Genomic DNA, 20,301 nt, shown 5'->3' on the forward strand with positions numbered 1-20,301 from the left:
AAATTTCATAGCAAAATTAGGGCCTGTTTGAGATGGATTATTTATTATAAATTATCAGATTAAATAAATAATTGTTGTATGTTTGAGAAAAAAATAACTATTTGATTAATAATCCAAAAATAAGTGAAGGTAATTGTAAGATTTAATGAATTTTTTCTGTTCTCCAATTATATTCCTTAATAAATTTTAAAGTGGGCTATTTTGATTATTTATGAAACAGCAAAAAAAAAAAAGATTATGATTATTCATAAATCAATTATCATACACAATGTCAAACATGCAATAATTGACATATTCAATTATTCCTACCATCATAATTCATAATCTATAATCACAAGAAGTTGTGTCAAACAGACACTTGATCAATATTTTGACAATATTCCATTTCTTTTCAATACACCTCTTTGATAAGCTAAACAAAAACAAAATTCCTCAGAACAAAAAGCTAGATTAATCCTCTGCCATAATGCCTATATACAGTGGAAACTTCCAAATTGTTGCAGTGGCCAACGAAGATGTGTGAAGTTATATACCACCAGATTTTCTGAAATTATAACGCACCAGAGGACGGAGGGCACTCTCACTCCAGGCATACTTTCACATTAAGCCACTTTGCCTCACTTCTTTTCCAGCTTGTAAATGCATATGCTTATATGGGACTTGCTCTTGATACCTGCAATTTAAAGCAAATTCGTCTGATACTGGATAACCAAGAAAGATGGTGGCACCATTAGCTCTTTCAGTGTATAGAATATTTTGAGATAACCAGAAAGAAATCATATTAATGCTATCATTAAGTCAATAATCATCTGGGTGAGAAATTTGAATAAGAAGAAGCTAGATAAGCTTTCACGTCTCATACAGCTGCAACTTGAATTCGGGTTTTTGATGAACTTGTAACTGACCAGTCAAATGTAGTTTTCAAACTGCTTGAACTTGACACAACTAATCCAACCACCACTGAATCAAAATCTCTTCACAGGCAAGATAAACAGTACATGAAATCTTATATCAGCTATAAAAATTCATTTCCTGATAACTATATATATCACTTGTTAGTCCCTTTAAAACTTTCTGATAACTTAGATCTCCAAAATAGACTTATGGAGATCAACATCAGAAGTAAATCAAATCAGTAATTATCTTCGGTAAAGTAACAATAAATTATTTACCCCAAAAAAAAAAAAAAACAGTAGCAATAAATTGAGTTGCAAACCTGATTCTTTAAACTGGCAGCAGTAGCCCAGTTCCCAGGATTTTCTGTTCCTTCAGATCCACTTCTGATGAAAGCTATCACTCTTGACTGTTCTTCGCTCTTTATAGCCACTGGGGGTGGCAATTCTCTCATGACCCATAACAAAAATGCACAGGGCACTAATGAACCTGCTTTGGTTTTATGGGAGACAAAATCAATGTCAAGAAAATTATATGAAAAGGGTGAACCGGTGGTCAACACTTTCGAAGCACAATGTAAGCATCTATAAATAAACAGTCAAGATAACCAGTTAGGCAACCCCTAGACGTAGTGACTAACAATAAGGGCTTGCTTGCCAAGTTATTATTAAGGTGAATAAACCATTAAAGCAGATGCCATAATGTTCAAACATACTATAGTGAGAAGGAGGTTGAAACATTAAGCCAAGTTTATTACCTATAAAATAGTGTAAGATCAGCAGAACTGGTGCCTCTACTCCATTCATTTTCTTTGAATTCCAGTGATAAGAAAACTGCCACCAGATCAATGAAGTGAAGTTTAAAAGGAAGAAAACCAAGCTAAACCAAAATATGATAATATCTTAAGACATTATAGACAATGCTAAAACTTACAGGAATATCTGTTAGAAAAGCTATCAAAGCACTTGAAGAGGAACTTATAACAGAGACAACAGCTAAACCAGCAACCTGAACAAGTGAAAAATTCTCCAAAACTTAAGAGGCATAAAGAATAAAACTTGGCTGCTTTATTTAAGCAATGGATGCATAAACAATTTCAATCTTAAAGAGGCAATTAAACATATCCATTCCTATAATGAAGGTAAAACACAAGTACTGTGAAAGTACACGAAAAGATAAACCGAGTTTTGAATTTATTAGTTGAGTACCTTCCTCATCTCTGAAGAAGTTCTCTCAGACCTTACTCTCCTCAATTTACAAAATAACAGAAGACCTGAAGAACAATTTAAGGAAAAATAACAACAAACATTTGGCTGAGACATACATTAGGATTTACATCAAAAGCACTTCAAGCAAATTAGTGGAACTTCATACCAATAAACAAAGTTGTAATCATGCATATGAGCAGAAATGAAGTTAGATTTAGAGGTTCTTTGTTTTTCAAAGACACAACAAGCAAACCAAACATCTCGAAGTGAATTTAAGTACTGAACTAAAGCATGTCCCTCATTTTTTTCCTATTAAATAATGCTACATGCAAACGGCTACATTACTACTTTTTTGGCATTTAATCTTTCTCAGATATAGTTCTTTAGTTGGCTCCATGGCAATCATGTCATCCCTCATGGCCTCAACAAGAGTTCTTCAGTAGTTTTTTTTTTCATTAAGAAAAACTGAAACTATATTAATAAAAAAAAAAAAACGAAGTACATGGACCTAGTTGTCTCACCATTGATACAAAAAATATCCTGATCAAGGGCATCACACACAATACAATCAATAATTCTGAGATGTATAAGATATTTGCATACATTATCCTGTTTGCAGAAAACATGAAGATAATGAACAAAGAACTTCAACAAAAAATAATCTCAGTAAACTGCAGAAACAAAAAAACAAAACTACTAGCTTACCATAGCAACCCAGAGCTCCACCCAATAAAAGAACTGCTGTAGCAAAAATATATACATACACCTGCCCAATAATTGCAACAATCAACAACTGTACTATCAGCATTAAAGAGAAAGAAAAGCCTCACATTCAGAGAAGAATTGCAATTCAATCAAGTTATAAATTTAGGATAAGTTCATAAAGAGGTGTTGTGAAGGTTGATAGTGAGCCATTCTGCGAAAGGAAACACCAAGTTATATGTCTAAGTTTAATTTATATAAGCACAAGCAAAGGGAGCTAGATAATTTGAAACAAACCATGCATATAGAATAGTACTTTTCTTGAACTGAGACAAGCTAACGTGTCTTAATAAGTATCATGAAATTCCCAGTCATAGAATATGTCTCACGAAAACTAGCATGCATTGACCGATGTAAATTGAAATACCATGGGAAACAGCAACAAATAGGAAGGGCTAAGTTCTTGGCATCTAGAAATTTAACTTATTTCTAATGCTAGCTTCAGTATGAGTAAATCTCTGAATACTATCATTGCCTGTGACCCAAACAAAAAAAAATTGAATAAATCATTTTTCCTAATTTCTTTCTGTAGGTATCAAGAAATGACAAGATTTTGAAAAATTTTATATTTTCCTTAAATTCATGAAAAAATTATTGTTTGATCAGACAGCATAAGCACTTAACTGCACATGAGGTATAGAACTTTAGGTAGAATACATGTAGACATGTAAAACAAATATGTCAGTAGGAAATGATATGTGAAGGTGTTTAATCACATCATAATAAAGCCAAAATATTAAGGGCTGAAAGGAATATTTTCCATACCTGAGCTAATAACGAAGAATCAATAGGATTTTTACCCGCACCAATCCAGATTATCATAGCAAATGATATCATTATGATAAACATAAGGATAACCACCTAGCGAAAAATTGAGAAACAAAAAAAATGCATGAAAAGCAGAAAAAGGTATTTTATAACACTAAAGGAAAAAGAAATGCAGAAGAATAAACAGTAACCTATATCTCTCATACCACAATCACAATTTTTTGCCTGCTACCAACATGAATGCCTTGCAACGGGCAACATCTCCATTGATCATGAATGTTTGATGAACCTGGTTTACTCTTTGAATTGTCCAACAAAGCCCGTTGAGTACTACTTTCTTCATCATCATCCTCTTCATCATTTGCTTGATGGCAAAGGTCGACCCTATAACATCATTGCCAGACTCATTTATTTATTAAGTTTTCATGTATCATAAGTTTATATTTATATTACACATATTATTAGTCTCTTAATATCGTTTGTTCCCAAAAATTACAAGACCTTGTTGGAAAACACCTCACCTTAGGTTGATATATTCTTTAGGTTGTTTCCCCTACCATGTAATCATTTTGCTCAAGTTATGCATCATACAGCATAAGCAAACATGCAGTCTGATTTCAGGGCATACTTGCTATAAGGAGGTTATAAACTATGAAAGAAATTATTGCAAAAAGAATATGTGAAGATGCACATTTACGTACACATTACACATATATATAATCTTGATGCAATAAAAAATATTATCTCACAGTTAGTCGAAATCAAAGGATGTAATTTGTAAAATTTGACAATTATTTCATGGTACAAGTGGGGAACCAGAAGGAACTAAAACATAGTATAAAATAGTGAAAAAATAAAAAGCACAAAAGGCTTGAGTTTTGAAGTGTGAACGTACAAGGGAACTAAAGATGTCATGGAGCCATATAGCACACAAGGACATAATTTCATAGTGATTCAATGTATTTCAATAAAAGAAAAATTAGTACCAGAAAGCAGACTGAAAAATTACCAGAAAGATAGGAGTAGAAGAAATGCAGCAAGAAACAGAATATTGGGTAAAGCTGCAGCATAATTTATCATGTAAAGCCGTTAAGAATTTAAATATGGAAGCTGTATATCAATTATCAAAAGAGAAAGAAACATACCTATGAGGAGAAATCCACAAGCATGTGACCAGCAAAACCACCTTTCACAGGTAGCAAGGAGTGTAGATATAAAAAAGATAGAGTAACCTGAAAAAGATAGGATTACAAAGCTTAACAACCCATTGCAAGACTTTTTTACCCACCCTTTTATGGGTTCTGATAGTTTCAAATCCAACATTATAGTCAACAAAAATCAGTTTTAAAAAGCTCTCTGCAGTTTGTTTTAATGTACTTTGAAATTTTTTTTTAAAAAAAAATCAAGGTTCTTGAAAGCACTTTTGAAGCATTCATATGTTCAAAAGAAAATCATTAGCAAAGAAATTTTTAAAAGCAGAAATCCCCTCAAAAACAGTTTTTTTAAACCATTGAGTTTGTTCCAAAATTTTCAGTAATTCAAAAACTAATAATACTAATTAAAGGACCTGACAGGCTGATAACCGCACTTTTAGTTTAATTACATATGAGACAAGGAAAATATCCACCATATGAATGATGATTCCAATTCTTACCCAAATTGGAAGAGCCAATCATGAAATGGAGTACCTGAAATTGACATTTTATTTGCATCAAAGAGGACACAACAAAGAAAGCAGATTTTGTGAATAATATGAAAAGGAATTAGCACACAAGACAAACATATCAACTCATTGTAAAACTACATTTGTTTTCTCAGCATGAAGCTAACAACCCAAAGAAAAGGAATCAGACTTTATTTGCATCAAAGAGGATACAACAAAGAAAGCAGATTTTATGAACACTATGAAAAGGAATTAGCAAACAAGACAAAGTTATCAACTCAATGTAAAACTACATTTGTTTTCCCGACATGAAGCTAACAACCCAAAAAGATCTTAAACAATGAGTATAATGGGTTTTGCCAGTTTAAAGAAGAAAATAGGAGCTTACAAGGCTGTCTTGTAATATAAGTTCAAGTTCTATAGCTAAGTAAAAGAATATCTTACTTTTTGGCGAGTCCATCCAACAAGTTGATTCCGCCTGTGAATCCTGGTGAGCTGCAATGAAAAAGTGGCCCACAGATGTGAGTACCATGTAAAGAATCAAACAGCCAAGAAGAGTTCAGCGCAAAAAGAGTATACACGTTGATTCCACAAATCATCAACTAAATAAAGTCCATGAGGCATTAACGAAACTATAATTCCCCTTCAAGATGTATTTTTGTTAAAATCAAGAGTGAAATTGATCATATTTGACTTCATTCTCAAACTGCAAACTAGTTCAGATTACCGGATCACAGAAATAGCTCAGTTCATCTTTAGTTTTTCAGGGCAAATAAGTTGTCCAGTTTCATTAGTAAACGGTGGAATCAACATTATTTACCTACAAATTACCATCGTAAATCTTGAAGAATTTGATTAAAACATAATTCTTAAGACCTAGTCATATGTTTGGTTCTGGGCCTTATTTTACATAGAACAGTAGAACAGGAATACCACAAATATAACGGAAAATTTTATGTTTATGTTATGATGAACTAGATATGCTGAATAATAGAAGTATAATAGATAAATGTTTTTAAAAATAATCAGTTTTCAGCATTTGGACCAGACCAGCTCAAGAGACCAAATCGATCCACAACACAATTCGAAACGATATAATTATTCAGCAATTGAGAAAAGAAAATAAATATATAGAGAGCAAAAGGTAGGGAAAACAAACCTGATAGAATGCAGTAAAAGCAAGAAATCCGTGGACAGAAGCTAGAGCTATATCGGCTAGAAACAAGCGAAGAGGATAACAAGGAAAGATGGTTGATCCAAAAATCATTTTCCTTTCAGATTGAAGCAAACAAAGAAGATGTTTGCATCCGAGGAAACGATAAGCGAGACAGCCAGAGGATGAGGATGTTGACGGAGAGGGACGAAGAGAGTAGACAGGACAGGAGAGGTACTTACTTGCCTAAGTATATTGGGGTACAAGTATGGGGAAAGAAACTTGGGGGCAAAATCAATCGACATAAAACCAATTGTGCTTTGGGCCTATAAGCATAACTAATTGGTTTCGAGAAATAATTATATAAAAGTGGGTGGACTATTTCCCACCCTTTTTTAGCGTTACCTCGAACGTATACGCATGTCTAATAAAAAATTTAAATATTTATTTAAAATTTAATTTATTTAAACTTGTCCACATATTTTTTTTTTAGGATTAAAAAGTAAATTCTTTATTTTATCAATAATATTAAATAATTAAAATTTTATTTCATTTTTTTCTCTTTAATTTAGAAAAACTAACTTTGTCCTCTGAATTAAGTTTTAAAAAATTCACTTTTTTTTCCCTGAAATGCAACAATTTTTTCTGGCGATGGCTAAAAAGTTTTCGTCTAGAGGTCGACCACCTTTGGACGATGATAGTCGTCCAAGAAGGACGAGCATCATCCAGATCTAAATGACGAGCATCGTCTAGATCTAAATGACGCTTTGTCGTCTAGACTAGACGATGATCGTCGTCCAGATCTGGATGACGAGCATCGTCTAAATTTGGATGACGTTTTGTCGTCCAGATCTTTGGACAACAAAGCGTCGTCTAGATTTGGATAACGCTTTGTCATCCATATTTGGATGACGTTTTGTCGTCTAGATCTTTGGACAATGAAGCATCGTCCAGTCTGGATGGTATTTCGTCATCTATTCTGGGTGATGTTTCCTCGTCCATTGTGGACGCTTGTCGTTTAGAGAATGGATGACACTCTATCGTCCAGTGAAGCTCAACGAGCATCGTCTAGATCTAGATGATGGTCGTCACTCTCCCTCCAGCCACGTCATCATCGGTGGTCGGAGGGAAAATGAAAAACAAATTAGGGATTTGGGGAGGGGTGAAAGTCAATTTTCAAAGTTCATGGATGGGGGGTAAAAGTTAATTTTTAAAATCGGAGGGGAAAATTACAATAAAATTATATAACTGAAATATAAACAATAAAATATCGATTTTATCCCTATATTTAACAGAGGACTTAACGACAATTTAAAGATTGATGAGTGTTTGAATTTTTCATCAGACGTGAGTACACTTTTAAAATAGCCTAAAAAATAGGTGGGAAATAGTTTTTTTCCCTATATAAAATTAAATATTTAATTTATAATACTTATAAATTATTTATTTTATTCATTTTTACCAGCAATGAGAGTTTTTTTTATCCAATAAAACTATGTATACCCACTTTGGGTACATAAATATATACACATTTATATGTGTCATTATGTGATTGGATGATTTTAAATTAAGAATAAAACAATAACCAATCATATGATGACACATATGAGTGTGTATATATTTATGTATCCAAAGTAGGTACACATAGTATTACTCTTTTTTATCGCTCATACCTTTTTTCAAATACAACCATCACCACTGTTAACTCCACCATTTTGGACCGGTATATTATTATTTATATTTAAGAATATATTAGTGTATTAGGCCTATTATTTGGTTTATCCTTTGATATTATATTAAAATATATTCAATATATAAATATAAAGATTAAAATATATATGGTATAAAATCAATTAATTTATATTAAAATTAAATCTATCATTTTTATATATCAGAAAAAATATAATAAATTTTATATTTTTTTATATTATTAATAAAATAATAATTTTTATCTTATTTTTAATTAAAAAATTATAATAATAGCTACTGCATGAATAAGAGTTTGAATTTTTAAATTCCATACATATAACTTTTAAATGCATCAAAATTAAGGTGGGAATAAGTCCTTTGGCCTTACGAAAACTCCAAACTACCCTCGCATCTGAATCTGGCCACCTCCGTCCGTTTTTCGTTAAAACAAAGCAACCAAAAGCAGCATGTTATGCACAATTTATATTTATATATATACACACACAAACAAAGCGATGGAAAACAAGGTAGATTAAGGGAAAGCATAGTCGAGAGAGTTTGAGATTCGTGTTGTGTTGTTAACGGCGGCATCGAAAAAGACTTGGTCATTGGAGAAAATTATGAGGAAAGAAAGCAGTTGGTCGTTGAAGAAAGTTATGAGCAAAGAGAAGCTGGTGTGGTTATGCCCGTGGAAAATCTCAAACGCTTTCAAATGGAGACGCCTCAATTTTCAAGTTAAGAAAGTCGATGAGTTAGTGTTCAAGTTTATGTACGTTGTAGAAGCCATTGTTCTTGGCTTTGCTGTTTGCTTCTTCTTCCTCTGCTGTGGCTGTAACTTTTGATTCTTAATTACTTTTCTACCTTATTCATTCGTTCTTTTGTCAGTGTCATTCTCTCTCGGTTTTAGATGGGATTAGGTGACTGTAACTTGTAATTAGAATTTATTTGAAGTTTCTCAATAAATTACATTGAAAATTTGCAGCTTTAAAAAATGCATAGCATCTGAGAAATTATTATAATTCTCCTAAAATTACATCGTTTTATTTATATGAAGAATTTTGTGGATTCTTGAGTCTTATGCATCTTAACCTCTTTTTGTTTCCCCAATGTAAGGAAAATTTGAGCTCCATTGATGATGATGATGATTCGCTAGTTCTTCGATTCCTCTCTTCTTTCTCCATCCCTACCAACAGAACAAACCCACAAAATTTAATTTTTTATTACTTTAATTTTGGTCGGTGTGATAAATTCGAAACTTCGATAATAATATGCTTTAATAATGCTTACCTATCTCTCTACTATTCCTTTTGTCGTGAGTGTCAATCCACTCCAATAATTGAACATAGAATCAATTTCTTCAATGCTTTATTTTTTTTTCTTTAGTTAGAACATTCAACCATTACAATTTCCTTCCATTAATTGTAAGGTAAGTTTTATTGACACAACAAAATCTTAAATTGTGATTAAATCAACGACCAAATTGATTATATTGATCAGGACACCATCAAATCAAAAAAAAAAAAAAAGGAAAAAGATGGTGATTACAGTTGTAATTTACGATTAAAGAATACTAATGAAAGAGCAAAAGGCGAGAAAAATTGTTCAGTTGAAAGAGAGATATAATTTTGAATATTAGTATAGAATATTTTTGTAATTTTAATAAAATGAATAAATTGATAATTAACATTTATATTAAATATTTAATATAGTTTTATAATTTTGTTAAAAGAATAAACTAATAATTTATTATAAAATAAAATAGTTTTTATTAATATGAATGGATGATACGTGTATATATAAATATAAATTTTAAATTTAAAAAAGTGAGAATCGCTGAGCAATGTTTGGGTGGGACAAAGTCATTTAAAAAAAAAAAACGAAACATTTAGTGTTGAGATTGAAAAGGCCAAAGGACAATTTCGCACCCAAGGTATGTTTTTTTCTGTAAATTCCCCCCCTCCCCCCCTTGGCCTGTTAACTTTAAAAAACTCATTTATCTACCTATGAACTGTTAAAAAAAATGTTTGATTGACGGATTCAAAGGTAAAATCATTATTTTATTTGTAATATTAAAAATAAACTTAAATTTAATTTTTTTTTACCCCCAAAATCTAACAACTAATAATTTTCTCTCAACCCAAGTTTTCAAAAATAATATTTTCCCTCTTAGGGTTTCCAAACTTTTGATTAAATTTTTTGACAACGATCGACGATCTTCAGGCGATGTCTTTTCCTCCCTGACGTCTCCTCTTTCCAATCGTGAGACGTCTTCCCCTCTTAGGCATCGTCGTTGATGAAGATGACGCGTCTTCATCTTTAACGAAGATAAATCGTCTTCGTCGATGATAATGTCATACAATATCAGAAGTGTACGATCAGAAGAAGGGGCCGTCGAAGAAGGAGAGTAGGTGCTTGGAGATCGCTAGTCGTCATCAAAAAAATTAGATCTGAAGGTTTGGAAACCCTAGGGGGAAAATGCAGTTTTTGAAAAGTTGGGTTGGGGGAAAGTGTTAGTTTTTAGGGTTTGGAGGGAAAAATGATATGACCAATAAACTCAGTTAAGTTTAACAGCCTATGGGTGATTAAATGAGATTTTCAAAGTTAATGGAGGGAATTTAGAAAAAAAGTATACCTTGGGTGGGAAATAGTGCTTTGGCCGATTGAAAACTAAAAGTATTGAGATGTTTAAATACTTAGCTGAAGAAGACGCACAAATCGTAATTAATATCCAACTCTAAAAACAAATGAAAAAATAAAATAAAATCATAACGATAAATGCGTCACTCTCCCAAAACCGCTACAGTTGAGTTGAAGCAAAATGGCTTCATCCGCAGCCCCTCTCCACCGTCTCTCCACCTTCAAGAGCCCTTCAATCACGGCACCAACATCAAGAACAGCACTGCCAACAACAACGACCACCTCAACCTCACAATTGGATGCGTTGGCCAGTGACCCAATCCTCTCTGCCTTCCTCTCTCCATCATTCTCCTCCATTTCTTTCTCCTCGTCCGCCCTTTCCTCCGGCTCCCCCGCATCCACCGCCGAAAAACTCCATCACGCCATTCGTCTCTTGGAGAATCAACTCCGCTCCGAAGTACTCTCCCGCCACACCGACCTTCTCAGTCAGCTGTCATCTCTAAATCACGCCGAAGACGCTCTCTCCACCGTTCGATCTGCTATTATATCGCTACAATCATCCGTCCGTTTCGTCCGATCGGAGCTCTCTGATCCCTACAAATCTGTTAAATCTAAAACCGTACAGCTGTCTAATCTCCACCGTACAACCGAACTCCTTCAGCATACGATCCGTGCACTTAGGTTATCCAAGAAGCTTCGTGATCTTCTCTCGGCGTCAGAAGCAGATCCAGAAAAGCTAGATCTGACGAAAGCAGCACAGCTTCTTTGCGAGATAATTACAATGTGCAAGGAGTACGAGTTGACCGGCATTGACGTAATTGATGAGGAGATGTTTTGGGTTAAGGAAGTGGGAGAGAAACTGAGAAATGAAGCAATGAAAGTCTTAGAAGGAGGAATGGAAGGGTTGAATCAGGCGCAAGTAGGGACGGGATTGCAAGCTTTTTATAATAATGGAGAGCTGAAGATGACGGTTGAACATTTGGTGAATAAGTATAAGAACATGGGAGTGAAGAGCGTGAGTGTGGCGTTGGATATGAAGGCCATTTCGGGAGGAGGTGGTGCTGGCTTCGGGCCGGGAGGGATTCGCGGTTCTGGAACACCCCAGATTGGTGGAGGGTTCAAGGCACGGGAAGGATTGTGGCAGAGGATGGGGACTTGTATGGATCAGTTGCATTCCATTGTTGTTGCTGTTTGGCATTTGCAGAGGGTTTTGTCGAAAAAGAGAGACCCGTTCACTCATGTATTGCTGCTTGATGAGGTTATTCAGGTAATTATTGTAGTTATTTGTTTCTGTATTGTGGTTGATACTGTTGTTGTGTGGTTAGTGATACTATGGAGAATTTTGGTTGGCATTTTTAGCATTAGATTTCTTTATTCGGAAGAGTATGAACGCGAGGTTGCTTTGTTAAATTTATTGGTAATTCGATCGTATGTGAGATAAATAGTTCCGGCAACTGTGAAAAAAAATGGAGGTTCTGGATTTGGATTATGGTGCAAATATTGGAGTTTGTAACTCATAAATTATTCAAGGAGAGTTTCTTCTGATTTCAATGATTACTTTTAGAAGCACACTCCTAAGCCAGAATGTAGTAGTAAATTTGGAGTGAATTGTTATCTCTTTTGACTGTATCAGGTAATCAGCATTGGAGGAAGATTCTGGTGTTTTCTTTGCATCATGATGTGAGCAAAAGTTTTGCATTTCATCAATAGTATGTGTGCTTCAACTGAGTGCTTACATAAGATCTCCATGTACCTAACTTCTCTGGGATTGTGTGTTTGATTCAAATTCATTCCCTCTTGTTTAACTCCTTACGTTAGCTGTTACTGTGAACAGGAGGGCGATCCCATGTTAACAGATCGTGTTTGGGAGGCGCTTGTGAAGGCTTTTGCAAGTCAAATGAAGTCTGCTTTCACTGCATCAAGCTTTGTCAAAGAGATATTTACTATGGGATATCCAAAACTCTTTTCCATGATAGAGAACCTTCTTGAAAGAATTTCTCGTGATACAAATGTCAAAGGGGTTTTACCAGCTATTAGTTTGGAAGGGAAAGATCAGATGGCTGCGGCTATTGAAATATTCCAGACATCTTTTTTGGCCCTCTGCTTAAGTCGCCTATCTGATCTTGTGAATACTGTTTTCCCGGTGTCTAGCCGTGGAAGTGTTCCTTCAAAAGAACAAATATCAAGAATTATATCATGCATTCAGGAAGAGATTGAAGCTGTACAGATGGATGGTCATTTGACTCTCCTTGTATTACGTGAAATTGGCAAGGTTTTGATTTTGCTTGCACAACGAGCTGAATACCAGGTGATTTGTTTATTTTCATAGTAAAAAGATGAATTCATTTCCCATAAATCAAGACTAACTTAAACTAGCTGGACAGTTGTTTTCATCAAATACATTACATATATATCTTTTAATGGAAAATTTTGTAAAATTATTCAATTTTTGAAGCTTTTGTTTAACAAGCATTCGTGTTAGTTAAATATTTCAAAGATGCTACTGTTTTATTTTTCAAGCATGCTGGTGTTGGAATTGCTTGTTGAAGAATGTTAAACTGCATTCTAATGTCAGATATCTACTGGTCCTGAAGCACGTCAAATATCTGGTCCTGCAACATCAGCACAACTCAAGAACTTTGCATTGTGTCAGCATCTGCAAGAACTTTATACACGCATATCATTGATGATCTCAGGACTGCCCACTGTAGCTGCAGATGTGCTGTCTCCCTCTATTGGTACAATATATGGAGTAGCTTGTGATTCAGTTACATCCTTGTTCCAAGCAATGATTGACCGACTTGAGTCTTGTATCTTGCAAATTCATGACCAGAACTTTGCTGTGCTTGGCATGGATGCTGCAATTGACAATAATGCTTCACCTTATATGGAGGAACTACAGAAGGGCATTCTTCATTTCCGTAAAGAGTTCCTAACTCGGCTATTGCCTTCTTTAGCTAATGCTACCACAGCAGGGACAGAAACTATATGCACAAGGCTGGTTCGGAGCATGGCTTCTCGGGTTTTGATATTTTTTATCAGGCATGCTTCTCTTGTAAGACCTCTCTCAGAATCAGGGAGATTGAGGCTGGCCAGAGACATGGCTGAGCTGGAGTTAGCTGTGGGACAGAACTTGTTCCCAGTTGAACAACTTGGTGCACCCTATCGAGCACTTCGAGCATTTAGACCTCTAATTTTCTTGGAAACATCTCAGCTGGGAGCATCTCCTCTTCTTCAAGATCTCCCACCAAGTGTCATACTTCACCATCTTTACTCTCGGGCCCCAGATGAATTGCTGTCACCGTTGCAAAGAAACAAGCTTACACATGTGCAGTATTCATTATGGCTAGATTCTCAAGGGGAAGACCAGATATGGAAAGGTATTAAGGCAACTCTGGATGATTATGCAGTAAAGGTAAGGGCAAGAGGAGACAAAGAGTTCAGCCCTGTATACCCTCTCATGCTTCAACTGGGGTCTTCTTTAACCGAAAAGCCTCATGCATCACAAAAGCATTGATGACAAACCACTTGTTAACTATTTTTGTTAAAAGGAAAAAAGAATCACCATCACCAGGAATTTGCTTTTCGAAAGATTCACATGTGGTACAAATGAGGAAACTGCAAAAAAGAGATGCTATAGTCATATTGCAATTTAGAGGTACAAATAACATATTTTAGTTGAACCTAATATGGTGTTTATTATTCCCTTGGAGGTTGAACTAACATTTTGTCTTTCTGTTTAGGTCTTTGGATATCTAGTCAAAAAATCTCAAAATGACGAAAGCAATGGGATTATTGACTGAAACTGCTCCAAGGTTCTTAGCTGTACCTCCTCAAATATACACATTTCAGTTATTTTTGTATCCATATTACAAATGCTTGTTGCACTATAATGTTTACAATTGTTTATGTACAATAGACTAATAATTGATTATGCTGCAGTTCTTCTTTTGCAAGGCTGTTTTCTTAATCTATGGTCTTGTTTCACATACTTGTGACAAACTTCTATTGATTGCCAAGTGTGTCATGTTTAATAATGTGGAAAAGAGGAAAATCCTGATCACATTTCATGATTCTCACAATACAAGACATCTCAACTAAGATATCTTGTAAATATATTAAATAGAAATTGTGTAATATTCTAGAAGTTAATATAGTTCCCTAAATTAGACATCTTCTTCCCTACCACGTAATGTGTTCCCTAAATTAGATGTAAGTTATTGAAATTTTTCTGACCAAATATAGGACTTGAGGAATCAGTTTGAGAGCTTGTTTATATTAGGAAAAGTGGGTAGTTGAAGTGTAAATTTTTAATGTGGGTTTTTTGATTATATTGGGAAGGTTTCAAGAACGAAACACGTTGAAGTTGAGAAGAACTTTATTAAATAAAAAATTAATAGTGAAGTGATTTGTAAGCCATAAATTTAAACTATCAACCAAATTGTGATCTAACGAAAAGGTTGCAAGTTAGTTAAAAAATATATATATATTTAAGCCATCTTAAGGGAGAGTGTGGAAGGGAAGAAAATCCAAATCGAGTTTCTAGATTCTCGTAGTCTTAAATATCTCAATTTTCTAATTTTTCAGAGATATTTTATATTCTTAGTTCGGACAACCTGTAAATATAGTAAATAAAAATTGTGTAATATTGTGCGAGTTAATGTAATTCCCAACTTAGAGATCTTCTTCGTTGTACTAATTCTCCTGTAATTTGGTGGGGGTGAAATACTGAAATACAATTTCATTCCTATTATCTCTGGCCTTAAGTTTATAAATAATCTGAACTCAAATTGAATGTTTATTTGACACCTACCAATAAATTGATTTATCAGAATTTTAGCTGTTAATTATTGCTGACTTTTCTGGGCCTGAGACATACAGGGGGCTGGCTTCTCATGTATGTAGAACGTAAATATTACTTTTAGAGGATTATAATACCAATCCCATGTTTGGTATGCTTAAAGTGGACTCGTCTGTCTATCTTCCCTGCTTTCTCAGTTTATCCCATAAACACCATCTCTAAATTCATGGTAGGTCCCCAGGTTTAATAATTTATATTATAACATTCAATAGTTAAATTTGAAGTAATCACACTTTGATTTATGATTTTGAAACGGTGGATTCCATGCAGTCGTAGTATTTTGTTATTTTGTCTTTGAAGTTATGGTTAATTGGGTTTTGATTCATTTGGAGCTTGCAAAACGGAAAAGAATCCAACTGTTTTGCTGGAAATGGCAAAACCTATTGCTATATAATTATAAATATTAGATTAAAAAAATATTAAACTGATTTTTAATTACTTAGTCTTATAATAGAAACAAATGATGTTCGTTAGGTGAAGTTTCTTTGTAGAATGATGATTTTGATTTGGTAACAAAATTCAAATTAATACGTAACAATTTAATATTAATTATGTGTGTTTTAATTTTGCTATTTTGTAACTCAACTCTAGAATTTGTGCTTATATATAGGTACTAGAATATTTAAAGAGATAGCACTAAAAATAAGGATCAAAATCTTTGCCCCTTCAAATTCAAATGTGGGTGCCATATGTAATTGGGTAAAGATGGTTGCTCTATGTACAGGGCTGCCATGCCATGTTTGTCATTTTGTCAAGAGCAAATTCTGCTTACTATGCATCTTATGATGACTAACTCAATGTTACTTATAAACTTGCTGGCATAAAAATGAATATTGAGACCTGATTTCAATTGTGCTTTGTTGCTAGTGGCATGGTTTAGATTCAAATTGAACTGAGTCTGAACAGAGTGAAGCTTATTTTCAGAAGGAGTCGATTTGGACTTATTGAGCTTGAAGAAAACTCGTTCGTGTTTAGCTTATTTCGTGAATCTGGAGTTTGTATTCCACTTAAGATTGTGTAGAGAAGCTGAATTAGATTTAGACTAGTTGAACTCGTTTGCTCAAATTTAGCTTTTTTGTGGTTTGTGTGGCATTATTTAAATTTTTTTTAAAATATATTTTAGCTCAGATTTAAGTTTGAGTTCATATATGTCGAGTTCAGATTTAGATTCGTGATTGATTTTCAAATATATTTTATATTGAATTTAGGCTCGAATTTGTATATATTAGATTCAAATTTAGATTTATTCGAAGAAAACTCATAATAAATTCGAACAAACTTGTTTTAAATCCACCCATAATTGTTCGGTAGTTTTCATTTCCATAACAATTGCTTATTATAGTCGTCTCGTGGGTAAAGCAAATGACATTTCATTTAGCTTCCAAATTAATCCTAAAGCCTGAGCGGACAGCCAGCGCCAAAGATGTAGATTTTGATAGGATGTAGACGTGAAATTCATATGGAATATTAACATCTTTATCAGGCGATGTGATGGAGATGGAATGTTTTCTATATCATTACGGCCAAATGACTATTTCCCACCTAAGGTTTGATGTTTTCTCAAGTTTCCACCTTTTAACTATGAAAACACCAAACATCCACCTATGGTCTGTTAGATTTAATAAAACTCTAACGGTGGCAAGGGTAAAATCGTCATTTTCTCTATAATATTAAGAATAAACTTAAATAGAATCTATTTTGCCCCCCTAAACTTTAAAAACTAAAATTTTCCCTCAGTCTAAGTTTTAAAAAATCGCAGTTTCACCCTAAGGTTTCTTTTTGAAATCTCCGACGACATCTCCGGCTTCATTGCCGACGGTCTTTCCCTCCCGAAACATCCTCTCCTTCCGGCAATCTCTTTCCTCCCATTTGGACCCCCCATCGGAGTCGGAGAAGCCGTGGAAGACGAAGAACTTCGTTGGGGAAGACGAAGTTCTTCGTCTTCCCAGTCGTCGTCGTCTTCATCTTCCAACTGCGATCGGGCTTAATCTTCGTCTTCATCTTCCAACTACGATGAAGAAAACTGCGATCGTCGTCGTCAGATAAGTCGTCTGGGAAGACGATTTCTCTTCCCAGATGACTTATCTCTGCGTCGGATGAGTAGTGCAAGAGTTTAGGGCGGCCGTCGGTGGAAGAGAAACCGTTGGGAGGGGAAGACGGCCGGTGATGGCACCGGAGAGATAAACCCTAAGGGGGAAATGCGATATTTTCAAACCCTAGAGGGGGGAAATGCGATATTTTCAAATTTAGCTTAGGGAAAAAATGTTAGTTTTTAAACTTTTAGGGGGAAAAATGAGATTAAATTTACCACCGTTAGGGTTTTGTTAAATCTAACCGGTTATGGGTAGGTGTTTAGTGTTTCTATAGTTAAAAGGTGGAAACTTGAGAAATCATCAAACCTTGGGTGGGAAATAGTCGTTTGGCCTATCATTACAGAGCTATTCCTTTTCACCCTAGTTAAGCAAACCTCAGTTTCTTCCTTTCATCTCCGTTCATACTGTACAAATTAATACATTTCAACTTCAAGACATATAATAATATTTGTTTCATTATTAGCCCTCCCACCAAATCATTAAAATAACCCAAAATCGTGCCTTCTCAAAACACTGTTTATTATACAACTAACTCTTATAAAATATTTTAAATCTCCAATCATCAAAGTTGATCAAGTTTATGTAGATAGACATCATATTTTCTCAAATAATAAAAAATAAGGAGAAAGAATAATTTATATCTTTATTTTACTCGAGAAATCCCAATTTCAAACATATAAGTAGGAGAAAAACAAAAGGAAAAGGACGAATATTTCAATAGTAAGCTGCGTGCCTTGGGTGCCCTCCTACTGCATGTAGCTAGCTTATTCAGCCATATTATATCATATTTAAGTTCACCTGAAATTGACTAACATCTACATCCCCTCTTTCTTTCTATATGTAAATCCAAATTTTGGCATTTCTCCATTTGATGTGTCAAACTCTGATAAGAAGGGAAGAGAGATGACATAATACGAACAAAATTTATATGTATACACTTTTCAATATATAATTGAATATACAGATAATATATATAATCGAGTATACAGATAATATATTATCGTATAATAAAATGTTACTTTATCTTAATTTAAAATTATTTAATTATATAATGATAATTATCCGTATATCTAATTATTTATTCAAAAGTATTAACATATAGTTATATTGGGCATAATATAAAGAATATGGTTGGTGGGCAGTTAGGGATTCGTATAAACAATTTTTATTGAAGAATCAACATCATTTTCAGCATCTTTACGTAATGAATTATGACTTGTTTTGTTTCCATCAATCTTACATTCACATACAAACCTTTTTTGCTTCATATCTATATTTATAGCTCCCTCTTTGGATGCTCCGATAGAGGTAACAAGGTGGGGGTTAATTCTAAATTAATTAAGCCAGCTGTTTGGGAACCTCGAAATTATGGGGAAGAAAATATCCAAGAATCCTCATGAGAAAAAACAACTCAACAGCTTGATAAAAGTTTTGCGGCCAAAGGTTTATATCACTGATAGCTCAAGCTTCAAGAACCTTGTTCAAGAGCTGACTGGCAATGGAAATACTACCACTAGCACCACTGTCTCATCCCCGCCTGATTCATCGTATAATCCACATCAAATAACAGTTGATGAAATCTCTATCATCCATATAGAAGATGATGTTCATGTTCATGCAAGGGAGCCTGAAAGTAGCTTGGAAGCGTCGTCTGATGCGTCCACTGAATCTTCATTTGAACTATACAACCAGCAAGTATTATTTCCTGAAGATTTGGAGCGAAGGTATTATAGCCAGATATACCAGCAGGGCGAAAGTAATGTTACTTCTTCTGAGTATTTGTTGATGAATCAACAAGAGGAAGAGTTGTTATCATATGGGGATTTGGAGTCGTTGTTATTGGATGTGGAGCCATACCCTCTTTATAATACTACTTGTAATCAGATTCAGCAAGAGGTCAGTATCTTTGACTATGAGCTAACCGGGCTTATATGATTATCAAAGTGTTTGTTTTTCCGTCCCGGAGACAGCAAGAAGAAGATCTTACGTAACGTTTTGCTATATATAATATATTACTCTGAACTTACCAATATATATATATATATATCAAGTACACATATGTTCATATATAAAGTACAGAAATTCACGGCAGTAAGTTAATTGCTTCCTTTGTATAATCATTGTGTGTGCGTGTGTATATATATGTACAGAGAGAGAATTATCATTTTCATTGTTTGCTCTGTATTTTGTTGTTAAAGATCGATGATGATTAATTCTAGGTATTTGATGGGTAGAAAAATAGAAATTAAAATAACATTCATTCATTAAATCTTTCTTTCTATATAACTATACTCAATTGTAACATCCAAGCCATAGAAACCCGATCTACCATCCAAAAAAAGTAACAAGAAATGCAAGCAGAACCAAAGTCCACAACAGCTTAAAAGATTGGGTATATGATGCAGTATTGGTGGGACTGGGTGCGGTCATTGGGGATGACAGTGAAGGTGGTGAAGCATAATTAGGAATGGAACCCGGTGCAGTCATTAGCGATGACAGTGAAGGTTGTGAAGCCTAATTAGGACTGAAACTGGGGCATAGGGTTACCATTATGTCAACCTTCTGACCAGCTA

The 20,301-nt window shown here is 34.2% G+C and overlaps 2 protein-coding genes across 6 annotated transcripts; one reads left to right on the forward strand and one right to left on the reverse strand.

Moving 5' to 3' along the window:
* Positions 1-278: 278 nt before the first annotated feature.
* On the reverse strand, positions 279-6,777 carry LOC123217449 (tobamovirus multiplication protein 1). 5 transcript variants are annotated; one of them, XM_044638486.1, is made up of 13 exons: positions 6,455-6,777; positions 5,740-5,790; positions 5,287-5,320; positions 4,778-4,864; positions 4,642-4,693; positions 3,839-4,016; positions 3,630-3,725; positions 2,808-2,868; positions 2,103-2,167; positions 1,828-1,902; positions 1,652-1,727; positions 1,217-1,383; positions 279-701 (listed from the first exon to the last, which is right to left on the reverse strand). In XM_044638486.1, the coding sequence occupies exons 1-13, from the start codon at positions 6,560-6,562 to the stop codon at positions 681-683; spliced, it is 1,071 nt and encodes a 356-aa protein (XP_044494421.1). In that variant the 5' UTR covers positions 6,563-6,777; the 3' UTR covers positions 279-680. The 5 variants fall into 5 exon arrangements, 3 of the variants coding, with proteins under 3 accessions (XP_044494421.1, XP_044494420.1, XP_044494422.1); XM_044638485.1 differs by having other exon boundaries at positions 279-673; positions 6,455-6,776; XM_044638487.1 differs by lacking the exon at positions 5,287-5,320 and having other exon boundaries at positions 279-673; positions 6,455-6,776.
* Positions 6,778-10,856: 4,079 nt separating this feature from the next.
* Positions 10,857-14,744, forward strand: LOC123216967 (conserved oligomeric Golgi complex subunit 5-like). Its single transcript, XM_044637685.1, has 4 exons — positions 10,857-12,041; positions 12,609-13,082; positions 13,350-14,432; positions 14,518-14,744. Exons 1-3 carry the CDS (start codon positions 10,956-10,958, stop codon positions 14,289-14,291), a joined length of 2,502 nt encoding a protein of 833 aa, XP_044493620.1. The 5' UTR covers positions 10,857-10,955; the 3' UTR covers positions 14,292-14,432; positions 14,518-14,744.
* Positions 14,745-20,301: the final 5,557 nt, after the last annotated feature.

Source organism: Mangifera indica, chromosome 5 (assembly GCF_011075055.1).
Source record: "Mangifera indica cultivar Alphonso chromosome 5, CATAS_Mindica_2.1, whole genome shotgun sequence".
Classification (NCBI taxonomy): Eukaryota; Viridiplantae; Streptophyta; class Magnoliopsida; order Sapindales; family Anacardiaceae; genus Mangifera; species Mangifera indica.